At 48.7% G+C, this 19,279-nt stretch overlaps 1 protein-coding gene across 2 annotated transcripts in view; it reads left to right on the plus strand.

The window, feature by feature from the left end:
• The window catches only part of Gdap1l1 (ganglioside induced differentiation associated protein 1 like 1), a 41,717-nt gene that overhangs the window by 10,269 nt on the left and 12,169 nt on the right, over positions 1 to 19,279 (plus strand). Inside the window, exon 1 of one of the 2 annotated variants that reach the window (XM_078051838.1) lies at positions 11,351 to 11,649. The exons of the other annotated variant lie outside the window; for it this stretch is intronic. Within the exon in view, the coding sequence (XP_077907964.1) occupies positions 11,470 to 11,649 (180 nt within the window). The 5' untranslated portion in view covers positions 11,351 to 11,469. Of the gene's footprint in view, positions 1 to 11,350; positions 11,650 to 19,279 lie in introns of those variants that run through there. 2 annotated transcript variants of the gene reach the window in all.

Here is a 19,279-nt window from a genome sequence, read left to right on the forward strand (position 1 = left end):
TGGTCAGAGTTTACCCACTACCCCCCAGAGGGTGGAAACAATGCAGCTTCCTCTGCTTTGTTGCCTGGTCTCATCTTCCTCTCAAACTTGGATTCTTCCAACTGGGACACTTTAGACCTTCTAATTTCCAGCACTCTGTCTTCTCTACCTGTTCACAGTGCCAAGGTTTCTCCTCCCTCTCTCCTTTCTCTCTGCTTTCTTCCAGAATGGCATCTGGGCATAAGGGGGTGGCATACGAGCTATATGGTTTAGATGCTGTCCCCTACCTTTTGCTGGTCTTCACTGACATGTGGCGATTCCAGACTTTCCCCAGGGCATTATGGATTATGACTGAACCCACCAGGACAGGACTGGCCTGGATTAGGTCCTGAGCAGCACACTGACCAACTTCAAATTCTGAAACTTGCCAGTGTTTCCAGTCCTGAGGTCCTCATGTGCCATGGCCTCACAGCTTATCACCTGGCCTCTCTTCATCCCTCTACTAGCATACCACTGGGCCATATGGACAACTCCAGATCACCCACATGGCACTCGCAGACCAAGGGGAGGTGTGGAGTTGCTACTACCCACCATACCATCTCCCAGAGCTACTCTTACAGCTTCTGTGTCAGCTTGGCTGTGTGGCATATCAGGGGACAGCTCCTCCAAGAGGCCAGTGCCCTCCCTGGTCTGTGTTGAGGGAAGTAGCCACCAGTGCCCTCCAAGCCTGTGTCTTCATCACCAACCAGGATTTGACCTGTGAGGAGGGGGACCGCAACACTTGCTTCTGAACTTTCATCTTGCCTTTTCCTTATCAACAGCATTAGAAGGCCCTTTTCACTTCCTGCTGCATGGGATCTTGTCCTTGATCTTACACCATGTCATCTTCACCCTGTGGTTTATAGAAATCTATCCTCTCATCCCCAAATTGTGTTCTTGATCTGCAGAAGAAAGATTTCTGAAATTAGGAAATTTTCTCCAACGAAGCCAGATATTAAGACGTTTCTCACCATGGACTCAAGAAAACTGAATTCTAATCTCAGGACTGAGCAATGGTGGCCTGAGTGACAGAGGCCATTGATGGAGATCTGCTAGCTGGGGATCTGCATGCTAACTAAGAATCCAAAATTATTAGCAACCAAGTTCACTTGGGGGATGGGGGGTTGGGGCTGTAGCTCAGTAGCAGGGCACTTGCCTAGCATGTGTGAGGCACTGGGTTCGATCCCTAGAACCACATTAAAAAAATAAATAAAGGCATTCTGTCCATCCATAACTACAAAAAAATTTTTGATGCATTGTGTTTTTTTTGTTTTTGTTTTTGTTTTTTAAAGAAGTTAGTTTTTTTAATATTTATTTCTTAGTTGTACACAATACCTTTGTTTTGTTTGTTTATTTTTATGTGGTGCTGAGAATCGAACCCAGGGTCTCACATGTGCTAGTCGAGCACTCTACCGATGAGCCCACAACCCAGCCCCAAATGATGCATTGTTTTTTAAAAATATTTTTTAGTTGTAGATGAATGCAACACCTTTACTTATTTATTTTTATGTGGTGCTGAGGATCGAACCCAGTGCCTCACCCCTGCTAATCGAGTGCTCTACCACTGATCCCCAGCCCCAGCCCCAGCCTGGCATTGGTTTTTTTAACCTCAGGAAATGTTCTTTGTACCTGTCTTGGAAGATGTGCACGTTTGGGGTTGCAGGACACTTTGGCATCTCACCAGGACTATGTGGCAAGGGTAGGGTGAAGAGGGGGTGCTGAAAACCAAAGGAAGTGGGAGGGGAGAAAGAGGAAGAGTAAAGGTCTCCCATGGCTTAGGGAGTCTCTTGCTGCTATGGACACCACATCTGTACCTCCCCTGTCATCTGCTTCTGCCTGGTGGATGTAATCTGTGGTGCTGGTAATCTGTTGTTTTTTCTTGTACCCTGTTCTTCCTGCCCTATGATGTTTAGCATTGTGGCATCTCACTGATGACAGTAGGTCCCAAAGCCCAGTATAGGTTCTAAAGAAGCCTGACTCAGGTGAGTAGGAGCTGGGGCGAGCTAAGCCATTTCTGAACTCTGTAGCCTTCCCCATGCAGATGGCCGATACTCTATGTATGTCAACTTCCAATTTCCCCAACATCCTCTCACTTTCACTTACCCTGCTAGTGTTATTCTAACCTCCCAAAAAGAGAGCTAGAGTTTTTCATTTGTAAAAAATAGAATCAAGGGCTGGGGATGTGGCTCAAGTGGTAGCGCGCTCGCCTGGCATGCGTGTGGCCTGGGTTCGATCCTCAGCACCACATACCAACAAAGATGTTGTGTCCGCCGAGAACTAAAAAATAATAAATATTTAAAAAAAAATAGAATCAACTAGGGCTGGGGATGTGGCTCAAGCGGTAGCGTGCTCGCCTGGCATGCGTGCAGCCTGGGTTTGATCCTCAGCACCACCTACAAACAAAGATGTTGTGCTACCGAAAACTAAAAAATAAATATTAAAATTCTCTCTCTCTCTCTTTTAAAAAAAAATAGAATCAACTAAAATTGTATTTGTATTTTACAAAACTCATTTGCGCGTGTGCCTACGTGGATCCTCAGAACCCTGGAGTTAGGTGCGCCTCCCTCCGTGTCGCAAGCTGACTGTGGATCCTGGAGCAGCAGGGTCTATGTAAGTGCCTGGTCTTCCTAAAGGACGTTGCCTTCAGAAAAGAAGCGCAGCAAGGATGTGCATTGCTTGGGAGAGGAGAACACCAGCTGTCTTTGAAGGAATAAAGCTGAAGTTAAAAGTGTAGAGACCCAAGGCCTTGAACTAAGGGGATGGATGCTGGAACTGTGGTTTCAAGAATCTTGCTCCTGTTACCTGCAGGGTGGCAGAAGGAACGGCAGCCCAGGACTCTAGGGATGGGGCTTCCCCTTTCTTTCCTCCAGAGTTACCATTTCTTGTGGGATCCTGGGCCACACACTATACTGACTCTCAGTTTATCCATTTTCAAAATGGAAATAGCTGTCCCACTTTGCCAATTTAGATGAATTGCTTTGAGGGGGTCTTACAAAGTAGCCTACATGATGCTGCCTCAGGGACTTTAAAAAGTGTGAGCACAGGAACCCCTTAAGCTGGATCTCTGCACTTAGGGTCAGGGGGACACTCCAGCAAGTGTTCTGTTCTTTCCTTCCTTTTATCCTTTACCTCTTATTTTTATCTTTACTTTTGTTCTTGGAAGGTGACAAGTGGTGCTGGAATATTTAAAATAGATATAAAAAAAATCCTGTGTGCCTCTCCCTGTAAGCAGCCTGAGGTGATCTGTGAAAATGGTCCGCTACTCTCTTGACCCAGAAAACCCCACAAAATCATGCAAATCAAGAGGTTCAAATCTTTGTATTCACTTTTAAGAACACCCGTGAAACTGTGCAGGCCATCAAGAGTACGCATATCTGAAAAGCCACCAAGTACCTGAAAGATGTCACTTTAAAGAAGCAGTGGATGCTATTCTGGCATTACAATGGTTGAGTTGGGAGGTGTGCCCAGGCCAAACAGTGGGGCTGGACACAGGGCCGGTGGCCCCAAAAGAGTGCTGAACTATTGCTGCACATGCTTAAAAATGCAGAGAGTAATGCTGAATTTTGATCATTGAACACATCCAAGTGAACAAAGCACCCAAAATGGGCTGCTGTACTTACAGAGCTCATGGTCGGATTAGCCCATACATGAGTTTGTTCCTAAACCAGAAGAGGAGGGTGCACAGAAGAAAAAGATATCCCAGAAGAAGCTAAAGAAACAAAAACTTATGGCGTGGGAATAAATTCAACAAAAAATAAATGCAATTAAAAGAAAAAAAATCCTGTGTGCTCCCTGCATCCCACCATCTTATTCTGCAGAGAGAGTGAGCACTATCTGTGGTTAGTACACCTTCCAGGCTTTGGAAACCCAAAGCCCATTCATATTTTGGTATATGCACATTCTCACATTCACATGCACTTGTTCATATAATTTTATAAAATGCCTCCACACTGCACCTTGCTTTTCCTCCTTAATAAATGCACCCTGCAGACCTCTTTACATCAGAACTTGTCTATGTCTCCATATTGAATGAATTACCTACTGATGTCACTCATTTTTAAAACTAGAATATTACCAATGGTGCATTAAAAGACTTCTCGAAGAAGTTTATATATTGTAAATGTATTTTGAAGTGAAGTTGCTGTGGCAAAATTTTAATGTCTGATGGAAATGCCACACTACTGACCCCACCCCACCAGGGCTGTTGGGGACTGTACATCTCCAGTGCTCACAGCTAGAGGAAATTTTGCCCCCAGGGAGTATTTGTGAATGCTTGGAGACAGTTTGGTTGTCATCTACCTGGGGGATGGCAGTGGAGGTGCTGCTGGCATCTAGAGGACAGAGGCCAGGGCACTGCTCAGCCTGATGCACAGGACAGCCCCACAGCAGGGGCTTACGTTAACAGGGCCAAGGCTGAGAAGTTCCGGCCTAAACCCTTGTTGCATATTGCTATTAATTTTAATCTTGCCAATCTGGTAATTTGGAAAATGATGCATAATTTAATTTTGTGCCTCTTTAGGATAATGGAATCATTTTTATTTGCTTATTATTTGAATTGGCTACAATGAGCATGTATTCTTTTTGTGATTTGATTTTTCCCTGGTGCAGGGCCTCATGCATGCTTGGCAAGTGCTCAGCCACTGAGTTACACCCCAGCCTTTTTATTGTTTTTGTTGTAATTTTACACAAGGTCTTGATAAATTGCCAAGGATGGCCTCAAACTTGTAATCCTCCTGCCTAAGCCTCCCAAGTAGCTGGTATCCAGGCATGCACTGTTGCACTTGGCTTCTTTCTGTAATTCTTTGAAAAGCCATTAAAGATTTTCTTTTAAGAATATGCATCTCTTTGACTCTTAGCATGCAATCTGTTCTTAAGACTTAATCATGTTAGTGCCTGTCTGTTTCCCCTGGTGAGGTTTAGAAAGAAGTCCTCAGTGTTGGCCTTGAGACCCCCAACAAATCTTCAGGTTCAAGTCTCCTTCTGACCTTCAGAGTTTCTCTACTGCTTTTTTAAAGCACCTTCTCCTAGTGTGCACCCAGACCCAGGGGCCATCTCCCAGCCTTATCTTAGTCCAAAGAAATTCCTCACCACAGACCAGAGCTCCAAAGCAGAATGTCTCCTGCAGCTGACCTAGGGGGCCTCACAACACCCATTATGGATTCATCTTTCCAGATACCAGAAAAAAAAAAATCCTCACACTCATTTCTCAGCTTTGAAACCAGAGATCCATTCATGCAGTGAGCTTCCAGGACTGTCACAGCTGAGCCAAGCCCCTGGTGCCTGTGTGGAGCCTGGAGGTGCTGGCACAGGCCCTGATGGAGCTTGGACATGTTTGCATTTCCTCACCTCCGTTAGGTCCCATCAGTGTGGAAATGGAGAGGAGCCCAGTGTCACTCCTGCCCAGCATGGCAAGGACTCTTGGAGCAGCGCCCCAATCTCAGAGCAAGTCAGAGCCTGCCTGGAGGAAGTGTCCTGGGAGGACTTGTGGGTGTGATCTGGATATTCCCAAGAAAATGTCCACATGTAGAAATGACACAGATTTGCCTGCAGCCTTTGTGAATGTCATGAAGCAGAATCACCCAACCGCAGATTTTCAACACTTGCCTTGTGGGCAGAAAGCTCCTGGCCCTGGTGCAGGAGATAGGACTTCCACCAGCAGCTCTGAGTGTTTGATCTGCAGTCCAGAGGGCTTTCCCAGCAGAGCCGGGTCGGGTGGCTCTCCCCACTCTCTCTCTCTCCACACCAATCAGGCCAGTGGAATGGAGCTGTGAGGCCAGGGAGTCTGAGGCCCCCAGCATTGCTGACTTAGTGAGAGAGCAAGCAGCAAGTAATTCCTGGGGGCCAGGGATGTGAGGAAAAGGGCCTGAGTTCTGGTCCTATCCTGCTGCCCACCCCAGGCCATCAGACCCTCTTGGGCCTCACTAACTGGTCATTGGAAGCATTTGCTATTTTTCAGTCTGCTTTTTCTTCTCAAAATAGTGCCAATTAGATAAAGCTGGCTACACAAATTAGTGATTTAAAGTAGAATTTGAAATCAATCCAGTTCCTGTTTGTTAGTTTTTCTTGCCTGTCAGTAATAAATCCTCAGAACTTCAGGGAGGGGGAGAAGACACAGCTAAGCTAGAGGCAGTTCTTTTTTTTTTTTTTTTTAAAGAGAGGGGGGGAGAGAGAGAGAGAGAGAGAGAATGAATTTTTAATATTTATTTTTTAGTTCTCGGCGGACACAACATCTTTGTTGGTATGTGGTGCTGAGGATCGAACCCGGGTCGCACGCATGGCAGGCAAGCGCGATACCGCTTGAGCCACATTCCCAGCCCAAGAGGCAGTTCTTAAAGAACACCCATAATCCCACCAGCACAGACACCGTGCCGCTGGCATGTTGGATGGATCCTTCCAGAAAGGTAGTCAACCTAGATTGAAGGATGGGATTTGGGGGAAGAGAATCCCTAACCCACTAAAACTAGGGGCTTGAGTTGGAGTTTCCACTTCTCATTCGGTATGCACAGAGTTTCCTGACTCTCCTCCAACCAATCAGCACTGTCTCAGGGATTTCCTAGGCCTACATATTAAATAGTTTTAATGGTTCTTACCATAAGGTGACTTTGCACTTGAACCCTTTTCTTTCTGTCTTTATTTCTCTCTCTCTCTCAACAGGGGATTGAACCCTGGGAGGCTTTACCCCTGAGCTACATCACTAGTTCTTTTTTATTGAGACAGGGCCTCACTCTGCTGACAAGGCTGGCCTCAAACTTGCAGTCTTCCTATCCCAGCCTCCCAGGTCACTGGGATTGCAGTCATGTGCCATCACACCCAGCTATAGGGTTTTTTCTTAATACTTTTTGACAACTTCTGGTCCATTGCTTAGCTAAGCTTGACTTAACAACCTGCCTTTCAGGCCATTTAGGAGATTTTAGTCATTTTGCTGCTATAAGGACAGTAATGCAGATATAAAAATATGGATGGAAAATAATATCACAAGAAAACAAGAAGAAAAACATAGAAAATGTGAATCCCTAAACAACAACAACAACAACAAAAAAAAAAACTTTAAAAGGATGTCAAATTACACTGCAGAGCACAAGAATTACCAACCAGCAAGAGATGAATAAGATACCAATACTCATTTTCAACCAATTACATTTAAATCAACAAATATGTCCCAGGCAGCTGCTATTATATGCCATACCCGACACCAGATGCTGTAGACTCAAGAGGTGGCCTAGTCACAACCTTACAAATGAGGAGAGACCAGCCCAGAGATGATTTCCTACACCATTACAGCCCAGCATTACCTCACTCTCCATGCTGTTCTGCTTGGAGGAAGTGTCCTGGGAGGACTTGTGGGTGTGATCTGGATATGATCACAGGTGACCGGCCTCCCTGCCTTTGGGGAGGCTGTGTGCTTCAGCCTTGGGTGGTTCCAGCCAGCCCAGAGGGTAGCCCTGACTGAAGGCCATTCAACTTCTGCTTGTTCTCTTCTGGGAACAGAAGGGAGGCGGGAGGCAAGAAGGAGAAGGAGAAGGCAGGAGGGGAGTGGGGACTGGCAAGACTACAAGGGCACGCCCCCAGGACTCTCTCTTCCACCAGCTCCCAGCTTTGCGCAGCTCCATTCACCTATGAATCCATCAATGGATCCATCCACTGATGAGATCAGAACTCTCATGATCTAATCCCTTACCAAAGGGCCCACTCTGAACATTGCTGCTTTGGGGACCAAGCCTTCAACACATGAGCCTTTGGGGAACATTCCAGAACAAAACCATAACATCAGCTGCACCATAATTGCCCAGATCCCAAAGGAAACACAAGACAATTCCCTTTGAAAGAAATTAAAATGGCTTTTAAAAATTTGAAAGGATGGTCAATTTCACTCATATTTAATGAAATTCAAGTAAAGAATGCACACTGAGAAGTGCAGATGAAAGGGCAAAATCAGAAAATCCTCATTTTACAACCCTGCTAATTGACTCACTTGAAACCATAAATGGATGAGTGGATCCAACACTGGCCAGAAGAGGAGAAATGGACCCTTACCATGGAGTGCTGTGGTTACCACCTTAACCTGTGACCACATTCAGCATCATAGTGGGACAACATGACATTGTAACTACTGATACAGGCACAAAGAAGCAGGCAGCACCTCCAGGAAGTATTGATTAAATCCTTGCCCCCAAAGTGTCCAACCTAATTCTAATCCTGGGGTCCAGATGCTACTTTGTAGAAATGCAGGGGACAGTACAAGAAACTAAAGGACATGGCAATGAGACAGTCAGAAAACTGCCAGGGTGGGACATTGCACACGGTGTCTGGCCCAGTCCCTTTGGGGAGTGCCCTGGGAAAGGGAGCAGGGACCACTCCAGACTAAGACACCTAAGAGAGGCAGCTACAGACTTTGGTGTGGGGTCCATGACGGGCTCCTGATTGGAACTGACTGTAAAGACACTTCTGGCAAAACTGGTGAATTTCAATTATGAACTAGAGTGTTAGGGCCTTGTTAAATTTTTAAGGGTGAAATTTGTATTTTTGAATAAGAAAATGACCTATGTTAAATATAAAGTCTTTAATACTTTATGTAGTACCTAGGACGGTAGTTGGAGAAATATCATGATGCATATAATTTGTTTCCAAATACTCCACCCCCAATTAAACAAATATGGTAATTTTTAAACAATGATTATTTCTAAGTGTTGTTTGTTGAGCTATTTGCTTTTTCATGTTTGAAAAGTAAAAACAAAAAAAAAGTAAATTGAAATACCAAAGACAAGATTCCATTTTTCTCTTGTAAATTCAGAAAAAAAATGTTTAAAAATATGGTACCAGGAACAGTGGCCCTTGTCTGTAGTCCCAGCTATTTGGGAGGGCTCAGGAAAGTCCAAGGCCAGTCTCGGCAATTTAGTGAGACCCTGAGCTAAAGTGAAAAATAAAAAGAACTTAGACGTAGGGCTGAGGATGTGGCTCAAGTGGTAGGGCGCTCGCCTGGCATGCATGCGGCCCGGGTTCGATCCTCAGCACCACATACAAACAAAGATGTTGTGTCTGCTGAAAATTTAAAAAATAAATATGAAAAAAAAAAGAACTCAGATATAGCTCTGTGATAAAGTGCCCCTGGTTTCGATCCCTAGCATCAAAAACAGAAATGGAAATTTCCCTCGCTCTCTCTCAATATATCATATATATATATATATATATATATATATATATATATATATATATATATATATATATATATATATATGGTTAGCAGGAGGATAGAGAAATGGGAACTGTCCTAGATTGTTAATGAGGAATATAAATTGGGACCTTTACTAAACACATGTCCTTTGACAGTCATGCTACTTCTAGGAATTTAACATGTAGGGTACACTTAGGTGTGTACAATGTATATGAATAAATTATTGCAACTCTTTCTTTCTTTTTATTTTATTTTATTTTATTTTCAGTACTGAGGATTAAACCCAGAGATGCTTACCATGGGGCTACATCTCCAACCTTTTGAAAAATGTTTTAAAATTTTGAGACAGGGTCTTATTAAGTTGCTGAGGCTAGCCTCAAACTTGTGATCTTCCCTCCTCAGCCTCCTGAGTAGTTGGAATTATAGATGTGGGTCACCATGCCCATTCTGCAACTTTATTTTTATAACAAAAGATTAGAAACAGTATATATGTCCATCAGTAGAAGTTGTCAAATTTTTTATGGTCTGACCATGTAGTAGAAAGTGTCATAAAGTATGAGTTAGACCTTTTGTGCTGTTAGATGTTTTGCTGAGTGTATAATGCAAAGGTCAGGGCAGACTCTTATTCATCACTATATGTCTGGGGCCTAGTAAGGTGTCTGGCACACATGGGTAATATTAGTAGAGGGACTAAATACACCTCTGAACAGCTGTGAATCAGCCTGTCTGGATGGATGTGATCAAGTTTAAGACATAGAAAGAGGCCAGATTTTCTAACTCCCTTAAATATCTTCCTTGAATTCACAGATATTTGAATTTCTCTCAAAATTTACCATATCTTTCTTTGCAAAATCAGTGAACAAAACACTCAAAGGAGGAAAAAGAAAATTATCATAAAAGAGTGACAATGAAATTGCTGAAGGTAGGGGTAGGGAGAGCTAAGGTAACAATTGGGAATTAATAGAGAATGTAGCTTCAAGCTTCCTGACAGCCAGGGCAAAAAGAGAAACCCGCGGGCCACAGAATTTTTGTTACATGGTAGAAGGAAGGACACTGAGTTCATGAGCCATGCTTATAGTAGGGGAGGAGTCCCCAGTAGCAAACTGAGAAGCTTACCTCTCTAGGTAATTTACAGCCATGCACTGCCTAAGAACATAGGTCAACCACGGACCACATATGGGATTAAAATCCCATAAGATTATGTCACCTAGTGATGTTCTAGTCATCCTAGTTCTTACAAATACGCTGGGATGTTTGCACAATAACAACCTGTCAGCTTGTTCCCCTTGTTAAGAGATAGGCGACTATATTTGTGTCTTATTGTCTCGAGATCTGTTCTGTATTTGCTCAATGGTAAAAAGCGTGAACTTTATGTAAACTTCCTATGAATGTTTATTAGGATAACTGTTGGCAAAATGATCTCCTCTACTTAAGTCTCATTTTCCTGGGTGGAGGTGTAACCTTGGATCAGTAGCATTTCAGAGCCTCACCTTCCTCATCTGGGGAAAATGATTATTGTGAAGATAAAATGAGATGCTGCATGGGAAGTGCCTGCTTTGATAAATGCTTGTTGCGCTGCTTACATTATCATCATATCAGGATTTTCTGGCTGACAGCACTGACTGCCTGGATTTGAATCTCAGCTCCACCACTTAGTGACAAAGTGACCTTCGGGAAGGTCACTTAGCCTCTCTGTACCTTAGTTTCCCCTCCATAAAGCGAGGCCAACAGGATTATCAAGGCGCTAAATTGGTTGATGGCTAAATGCGGGTGTTTGTTAAATAACTCACTGGTTCCCTTTTGCGCTTTCAGACCCTTCAGGGAAAAACTTCGAAAATAGCAAAGAGAGATAAGCTCTCTCCCGAGACACTAATTTGAAAAAGCATCGGATCTCTATGATACCAGTTATCCTAAGAGGCATTTCCTTCGTGGAAGATTAAGAGGCGTAAATGCGTTTATAATGGTGGAGCCTTAGGCAGGTGCCTGGCCAGATTGGAGCTATCTGGGGGGCGCGGTCCCCACCCCTCGGCTGCTCGCGCCCTTCCAGGGAGCCCACGCGGACCGGCGGCTTTTCCGCGCCGTCCAGGGGCGGGCCACCGGGAGGGGACGGAGCTCCCGGGATCCCCGCCCCTCCCCCCGCCCGGTGAGTAATGCCATTCGCAGGGAAGGAGGGGGAGGGAGGCGAGGAGAGGGGCCGGCTCGGCGAGGCCATGTGATGCTGGGCGAGAGAGCCGCCGCCGCCGGAGCCGCCTTCTTTCCTCCTCGGATCCCGGGCCGCCATGGCGACCCCCAACAACCTGACCCCCACCAACTGCAGCTGGTGGCCCATCTCCGCGCTGGAGAGCGATGCGGCCAAGCCGGCCGAGGCCCCCGACGCGCCCGAGGCGGCCAGCCCCGCCCATTGGCCCCGGGAGAGCCTGGTCCTGTACCACTGGACGCAGTCCTTCAGCTCGCAGAAGGTAGACGGACCGCGGGCGCCGGGCGCGGCGGGCGCTGGGAGGGGCCGGAGCTGGGGGAGGGCAGGCGACGGCCCCCAGGGCAAGCAGCATCGTGCTGCCTCTCCCTCCCGGAAAGACCCGGTGCTGGGGGCGCTGGGAAGAGAGACAAAGGCCCGGGGAAGGGAACGGGCGGCGGGGAGGCGGCCTGCGGAGGGCTGCAGCGGGCGACCCGCCGCCCCGGGCTGAGCCAGGCAGCCCTCCCTCTGCGCTGCCGCCCCGGACACTGCAGGGCCCAGGTCGCAGCACGCCGCCCTCTGTGCCGGCGGGGGCCTTCCCAGGCTGGCTTCGGAAGGCCGGTCCCCAGGCGCTACCGCTGCTCTGGAGCTGAGGAGGGAGCCCTCCAACCAGCCCCGCGGCCCTAGAGGTCTGTTTTGCTCTTAAAGACACAGACTGGCTCCAGCCCCTTAGACCCTTCTCAGACCCGTGGGTTTGCGGGTAGTTGGAAATCCAGCCTAGTTCTGAGTTAACAAGGATCCGCCTTCTCCCGGAAACGGCACCCCTGTGACCCAGGAGCCTCCAGGGCACGCAATCCCCCACCCCGGGAGGCCGTCCTTTCTCTCAGGCATGGGTTCAGCACCATGGCCAGAGCCCAGAGACCAGTCCTACTGGGGCCTAAGCGGCACCGCGTCTGACCCTGACTCTTCCTCTCCTTGGGAGAATCTTTTGTTCCTTTCATTCATTTCCCACATGAAAAACAGATTTCGTGAAGGAGAGGGGCTTTTGAACCCAAAGACTTGGCTCTGAGTCTTGGTTCAGGCTGGGGTTCATTGTCTGGAAAATGGGATAATGATAATAATAGCTGCCTCTAGTTCCAGCCCCTTCCCAGGGAGGCCGCCAGGGCTGTTGAAGGGGTGGCATAACTTAGCACTCTAGACAGGCACTCCTCATGCTGCCAAAGAGCCACAGGGCGTCGGGGTAAGGCATGGCCTGCCGGATTCTGCCCCAGAGGTTCTGCTTCAGTTCAGTGGGGGGCCCAGGCCCTGTATTTCCAATAGGCTCCCAGGTGCTGCTGAGGTAACTGGGCCACCCATCACCCTTGAGGAGCCCCAGCTTAGATCAAGGCTCTGAGGCCAGTCAGACCTCAGTGGGAGAGCCAGCTTCCCCACATGCTCACTGTAGAGCTTTGGATAAGTCACTTTGCCTCTCTAGACCCTCAGTGTTATAATCTGCAGAATGGGCCCATCACAGTCACTTCCTTAGAGGGCTATTATGAGGACAAAATGAGATGATGCACAAAAAGTGCTGATGGTGGCCGGACACAGTGACGTGCACCTGTAATCCCAGGTACTTAGGATGAGCACAAGTTCAAGGCCGTCTGGGCAACAAAACAAGACTCTGTCTCAAAATAAAATATAAAAAAGACTAGAGGGGTGTAGCTTGGGAGTATGCTTGCCTAATATGGAGACCCCAGGTTCAGTTTCTAGTACTGCAAGGAAAACAAATGCTGAGGTAATGTCTGGTGATGGGCCAAGGCTCTGGTAATAATGGGTGCTTGTGTAGCTCAGTGGTATAGCTCCTGTTCAGCATGCACAAGACCCTGGATTCACGTCCCAGCATGTGTGCATACGCGCGCGCGCACACACACACACACACACACACACATATACACACACACACACACATCTAGGCAAAGGAGGGCCAGAGTTATGCAAGGTCATTCTGGGACCAGTCTATAAATTCTACACATGCTTGCTGAGCACCTACTGCATGCCAGACTCTGTTTAAGGTACTGGGGGGTTGAAGATGAATCAGACTGTCTCCCAGATTTTAGAATCTCCTTCCACCCAATCCTTGGGAATCAGGTCCCAGTGGCTGAGACTGGACAGGGAGCAGGAGGAAGACATCTCCTATCACCATCCCCAAGAGGGCCTCATAGAGTATTTCCTGTTCCTCCTGAGCTCAGGGCTTAGGTGGCTCTGCAGTCAGGGATGGGAGCACCCACTGCAACTCCACTTTTGACTGAGTTGTGGAACAACCCAGGCTGGACATCAGCCTTCCTCCCCCGCCGAGGGCCTTCCCGCTGCCCAGGGCCCATGGTGGATTCCAGGGGCAGGACAGCCTCACAGAAAGATGACTTTGGGTTCCAGTCTCACCCTGGCTGCTTACTGGCTGAGTGACCTTGGAAAAGTTGGTTTGCCTCTCTGTACCACAACATCCTCATCTGGAAAAGGAGACTTTCCGTCCTCCCCTGCAGAATCCATGGGAGTCTTAGAGGATGGAGAGGTGTAGTGCGCGACATGGAGCAGGAGCCCAGCGGGCACATTCCCTGCCTTCCCAAAGCCCTGAAGCGCCTTGGTTGCCTACAGAGAGGCCCCACCGTGGATCTCTGAGAAGCCTGTCCCTAATGGCACATGAGGTATTAATAGCAGAAAACAGCCCACCTCCAGGGCTGACAGTAGCTCCGCTGGGTGCGGGGGCTATTGGAGACCCAGGCTTTGGAGCCCTGGCTTGGCACTCAGCTCTGCCATCAGCCAGCAGGTAACCCCATTCAGGTGCTGATCTCCTGTGCCCCAGTTATCCAACCTGCTCCCTACGGATAATGACAGAGCTCCTGGACAGGAAGGACATTGCAAGTCAGCAGACGGACCCATGTGAATCACCTGGGATAGCATGTAGGATGTGCTCACCCAGGGCTGGCCTCCATTATAAAGACACAGGCTGTGGCACCCGCTAGAGACCAGGCCCAACCCCAAGCCACTGTGTCCCTCTGCAGGCGTCCCTCCTCTCTAGGTCTCACTTGGCTCATCTGTGTGCAGATAATGGCAGTACCCGCTCAGAGCGCTGTGAGGATGGGATACTGTCACCTACAGTCACATGCTTAACACTGTGCACCTCCAAGCACCACCGTATATGATAGTTGGAGGCCAAGGGGTTTGAAGGAGGCTCTGAATGTGTGGTGCAAACAGTGGCTTCGGAGGGTGTTCCTGGCACAGCCTCCTCTGCCTTTCAGAGTAGAAGTGAGTTTGAGAGGGGGCAAGAAATGCAGGGCATCAGACTCTGAGTGTAGCGCTGGAAGCCCCACGAACAGCTGTGTGGCCTGACCCTCTCTGGTCTTCAGCTTCCCCAGGGGAAAAAGGAGTAGATGGGTGGTACAGCCTGCCTTGCTCCCTCCTCCCTAAGAAGGGAGAACAACCCTTTATCTCTGTGCCCCCTGCCTTTGTGCGTCCCTCTGTCCTCACTCATACCTGCCAGCTTATTAAAAAAACTAAGATTGGGGGCTGGGATTGTGGCTCAGTAGAGCACTCGCCTAGCACAGGCAGGACCCGGGTTCGATCCTCAGTACCACATAAAAATAAAGGAGTCCATCTACACCTAAAAAAATAAATATTAAAAAAAAACTAAGATTGCTACTTGTTAGCTGTGTGACTTTGGGCAAATTATGTACTGTCTCTGTGCCTGCTTCCTCCTCTATAGGTCAAGGATATCAGTAAGTGTTAGTACCCACCTTGCTGGGGCTTTGTAGGGATTAAAGGAGTAAATGCACGTGCTGCTCTCAGAACAGTGCAGAAGTGCTATGTGAGAGTTAGCTGTAGATACTGCGGTTATTTCTACCATGGCAACTTTCTGAGGACCTCTTCTGGTTGCTGCCCCAAGCCTGGTTTAGAGTCCCTTACCCCACCTTCTCAGGTTCTGTCTTGGATGGATCTGGGGAGCCCCTAGCCCAGCCTTTGTTCCTGGGGTAAGAGACCCAACTTCCTACCAGGAACCAGTCCTGTCACTGGGCAGGGAGAATGGTCTCTGCCTCCCCGAGCAGCCTCACTTTCAAACTCCCAAGCACTGCCCGCCTCCCAGTCTGTCTCTGCTGCACTTGGCCATTTACTATTCTGCCCAAGGCCCACAGGTAAGAACTGACAGGGCCAGCAGAGCACCACATTCCACTCCTCTCCTGCTCAGAAGCCTGCTATGCCTCCCCAGTCCCTCCAAGAAAGACCCAGAGTCCTCCCAGTGGACTGAGGTCCTACTGCAGGCTCCTGATCTTGCCTGGTCAGGACAAAGTCAGGGGAAGCCTATGGGCCCTAGTCAGCTACTGTCTTTAATTGAATAAAATAAAACACCTAAGATTTATAGAGTAGAAAGGAAACCAATCATATTGAAGTACAGCTATCGAAATATTTTTAAAACACATGTGTTATATAATGATATGTGTGTTTCTGATTAACCCATTATATAACACAGCCTAGTGGCAGGCCTGCTCGCTGCTGTCATGTTGAAGTCTCGATGAGTGTGCATGATATTTCGAGGTGACTGCAACAACTGTCAAGTGAGGTGACACCGCGGTACTTTATCGCCTACATCCCTAGAAGAAGGGCAGGCCCGCATCAGTTTCCATTACTGAAGTAAACATGTCAGTTTCTCATTGAAGGTTCACACAGTCCCTGAATTTACTCATGGCTCCTTGCTGAAAAGCCCCTCCTCGAGATCCTTCCTCCCTCCTCATCTCCCTGAACCTGCTCCAACCATCCTGCCCTCATCCTCCTTGCTGACTTCCAAACACATCCACTTGATCTTGCCTCAGAGCCTTTGCACCGTCCATTCCCTCTGCCTGGACCTCCCTTTTCTGATCCCAGTGTGATCACCTTGTTCAACTTCTGCTCAAGGGTCGCATCCTCAGAGAGACCTGCCCTGCTGGACCACTCTACTTATGTATTGTGGGCCTGGGGATTGGATCCAGGGGTGCTCTACCACTGAGCCCAGCCCTTTTTATTTTTTTTATTTTGAGACAGGGTCTCTCTCGCTAAGTTACTCAGGCTGGCCTCAAACTTGTGATCCTCCTGCCTCAGCTCCCAAATTGCTGGGATTAAGGCGTGGACCACTGCCCCCTGCATGGTCCTTCCTATTTAAAACTGCAGCCCATCTCCCTGACATGCTTGCATCCCAATAGCTCTTGCCTGTTCCTTGGTTTCATCATTTTAACTGCTTATCATCTGCCCCCATTAGCGCATCAGCACCTTAGAAGGGATCTTTGTTTCTTTCATTCATTTCAGAATCTCTAGCACTTGGAACAAGACCTGGCACATAGCAGGCCCTCAATGAACAACTGTTAAGAAGTGATGTATTTGTAAGCCATAAGTTGTTACCTAAAGAAAGTGTTTGATTCTGCAAACACATAACTGCTTTAAAAAACAAAAAAAAAATCTGTTAATTTTTTCTTTTGGTGGGGAAAGATATTTGAGATAAACAAACTAAGGCTCAGAGACTTGAGTGCCTTTTAGAAAGTCACACAGCAACTAAATGACTGGGTACAGATGCCAAATCAGTGCACCACATAAACAGGGCCTGGCTAAGAAGGGACAGTGTCTGACCCCTCACATTGAAGCACCAGTGGGCAATGGCTGAAGTCTCATCACAGGGGTGGTGACCACCTACGTCTGGTGGAGCCTCCAGGAGGCAGAGATGGCAGATGGCTTTGGTGGCTTTGTGCCCTTCCCTTGGGCTTGGTTCTTTTCAGGTTCCCTCCCCCGCAGGCTGGCACCGGGTTCTGGCCTGCAGCTCGGCTGAAGGTGAAAGTCTCCTTGGCCACCTGCCAGGGTGACCCTGAGGCGGCTCCAGGCAGGGTTATTGTGCCTCTAAAGATAGTCCCCTCCCCAGGCGGCAGCAGCCCCATACCCTCACTGGAGCCAGGGGCAGAGCCTGGGGAGTCGCCAGGAGCAGGTGCCTGCAGGGATGGAAGGCCAGCTGCATCTGCGAGGGCCCAGCCTGGCTGGGCGGTTGGGGGTGGAGCCTGACTCCCAGGGGAAAAGGAGGGACAAGAAGAAAAGGGTGGACGGTGCCACCCCTGAGCTCCGGGTTTCTGCAGGGCACGGGCCATGCGTGTGCGCCAAGACCCAAGTTGCACACGCTCTGGCTCCCGCACACCAACACGCTCACCCAGTGCTTCATCAGAGCAGATGCATCTGTGGAGAGCACGGGCAAGGGCCCCCCCCCCCCCCCCCCCCCCCCCCCCCCCCCCCCCCCGCTACTTCCCCTCCGCACTCCGCCCAGTGGGAGGGGTGTTAGCCGAGAGGGCAGGCAGGGGGTGCTCCAGGTTGCCAGCCAGGGTGCAGGGAGGTCGTGCAGGCGCGTGCTCAGCACCCACAGGTTAACCTCCATGCTGGGACTCCACACACAGCACCCATTCCACCTCACACCAGCCTTGAAGGAATAGATCACAGTCCTCCTTTCACAAAAATCAGAGATCGGAAAGGTTGCCTGACGTGTCCAGGGTCACATAGCAAATATGCTGCACAGCTGGGCTTCAAGTCCTGCCGGCCTCTGAAACCTTGTCTAAACCGGGGAGCTGAAATGTGGCACAGGGCTTGGGGCCTTGAACCCTCACACAGCTGTCTCAGGGAGTCGCTCTGGGACTTCACGGAGCAGGAGGCACACAGAAATGAGGCCACTCGGCCATCCAGCAAGGCTGGAGCAGGGATTTGACCCCACACCCTCCAAGGCCCTGTCCCTGCCACCATGCTGCCTCTGCTGGCACTGAGAGGGAGGCCAAGTGCACCCAGGCCTGGGACTCCGGGATGCTCAGCGAGAACCCACCTTTGCTTCTCTCAGGGGTGCCCCCTTCTTCCCAGAACTGCAGTAGAATGTGGGAAGGAGACTGCGGGGGGAGGGGGGGATCCCTTGCCATCCCCCTGCCAGGGGATCTGGGGCGAGTTTCTCCTTCTTTTAGAGTCTCCATCCACAGTTACAGACAACTGGACTAGGTGATCTCTAACCAGGCCTGATTGTTTCCAGCTCAGAAATACTGAGCTGGGGACTAGAGTCATGGCTCAGTGGTAGAGCGCTTGCCTGGCATGTGTGAGGCCTTGGGTTCCATCCTCAGCACCACAAATAAATAAATAAATAAATGATCCATTTAAAAAAAATAAATAAAAAGAAAAGAAATACTGGGCTGAGTCAGGAGCAGGCCCAGCCTCAAGGCTGTTGGCTTTTGCCAATTCAGGTGTTTGTCTGGAACACCCTAGCGACAAGGAAGGACTCAGGAGAGGGCAAGCCCAGGACTCCAGGAGGAATTCCTCAGAGGAAAGGGCACTCACTGGTCTGAGAGTCAGAAACCATTGTTGCTAGCCTTATGTCTGCTGTGTAACTTTGGGTATGTTGCTTGCCCTTTCTGGGCTTTAGTTTTCTCATCAAGGAAAATAGGGAAATATTCCCTGTTCCGTCTTCCCCTGGGAGGCTACTGTGAGCAGACAGCCAGATGGGAAAGCACTTGTTCGGAAGCAATAAAACCTCAACTCATGTTGGCAAATTATTTTTCACCTCACTTTGTTCCCAATTAATTTGAGAAATTTAGCTCTTGATTATGACAATGATTAGAATTTCTGTGAATCTCCTGGACAGATCTACCTCCAGAGACCAGAGTAAGTGTCAGATCACGATAATGATAATCACGAATTGCCATCTATGTGCCAGACCCACACTGGCAAAGTGTGCCAGGACTGGTGATACCCCCATTCTGCAAATAGGGAAACTGAGGCTCAGAACACTTAAAGAGTTTGCCCCCATGGCCCAGCTAGGAGTCCCATCCCGGTGTGTCCAGGTGTAAAACCCAGGCCCTAGACAGCGGCAGCACCACCTCTCAACCCCGGGCAGGCCCATGTTC

This window comes from Ictidomys tridecemlineatus, chromosome 5 (genome assembly GCF_052094955.1).
Source record: "Ictidomys tridecemlineatus isolate mIctTri1 chromosome 5, mIctTri1.hap1, whole genome shotgun sequence".
Taxonomy (NCBI): domain Eukaryota; kingdom Metazoa; phylum Chordata; class Mammalia; order Rodentia; family Sciuridae; genus Ictidomys; species Ictidomys tridecemlineatus.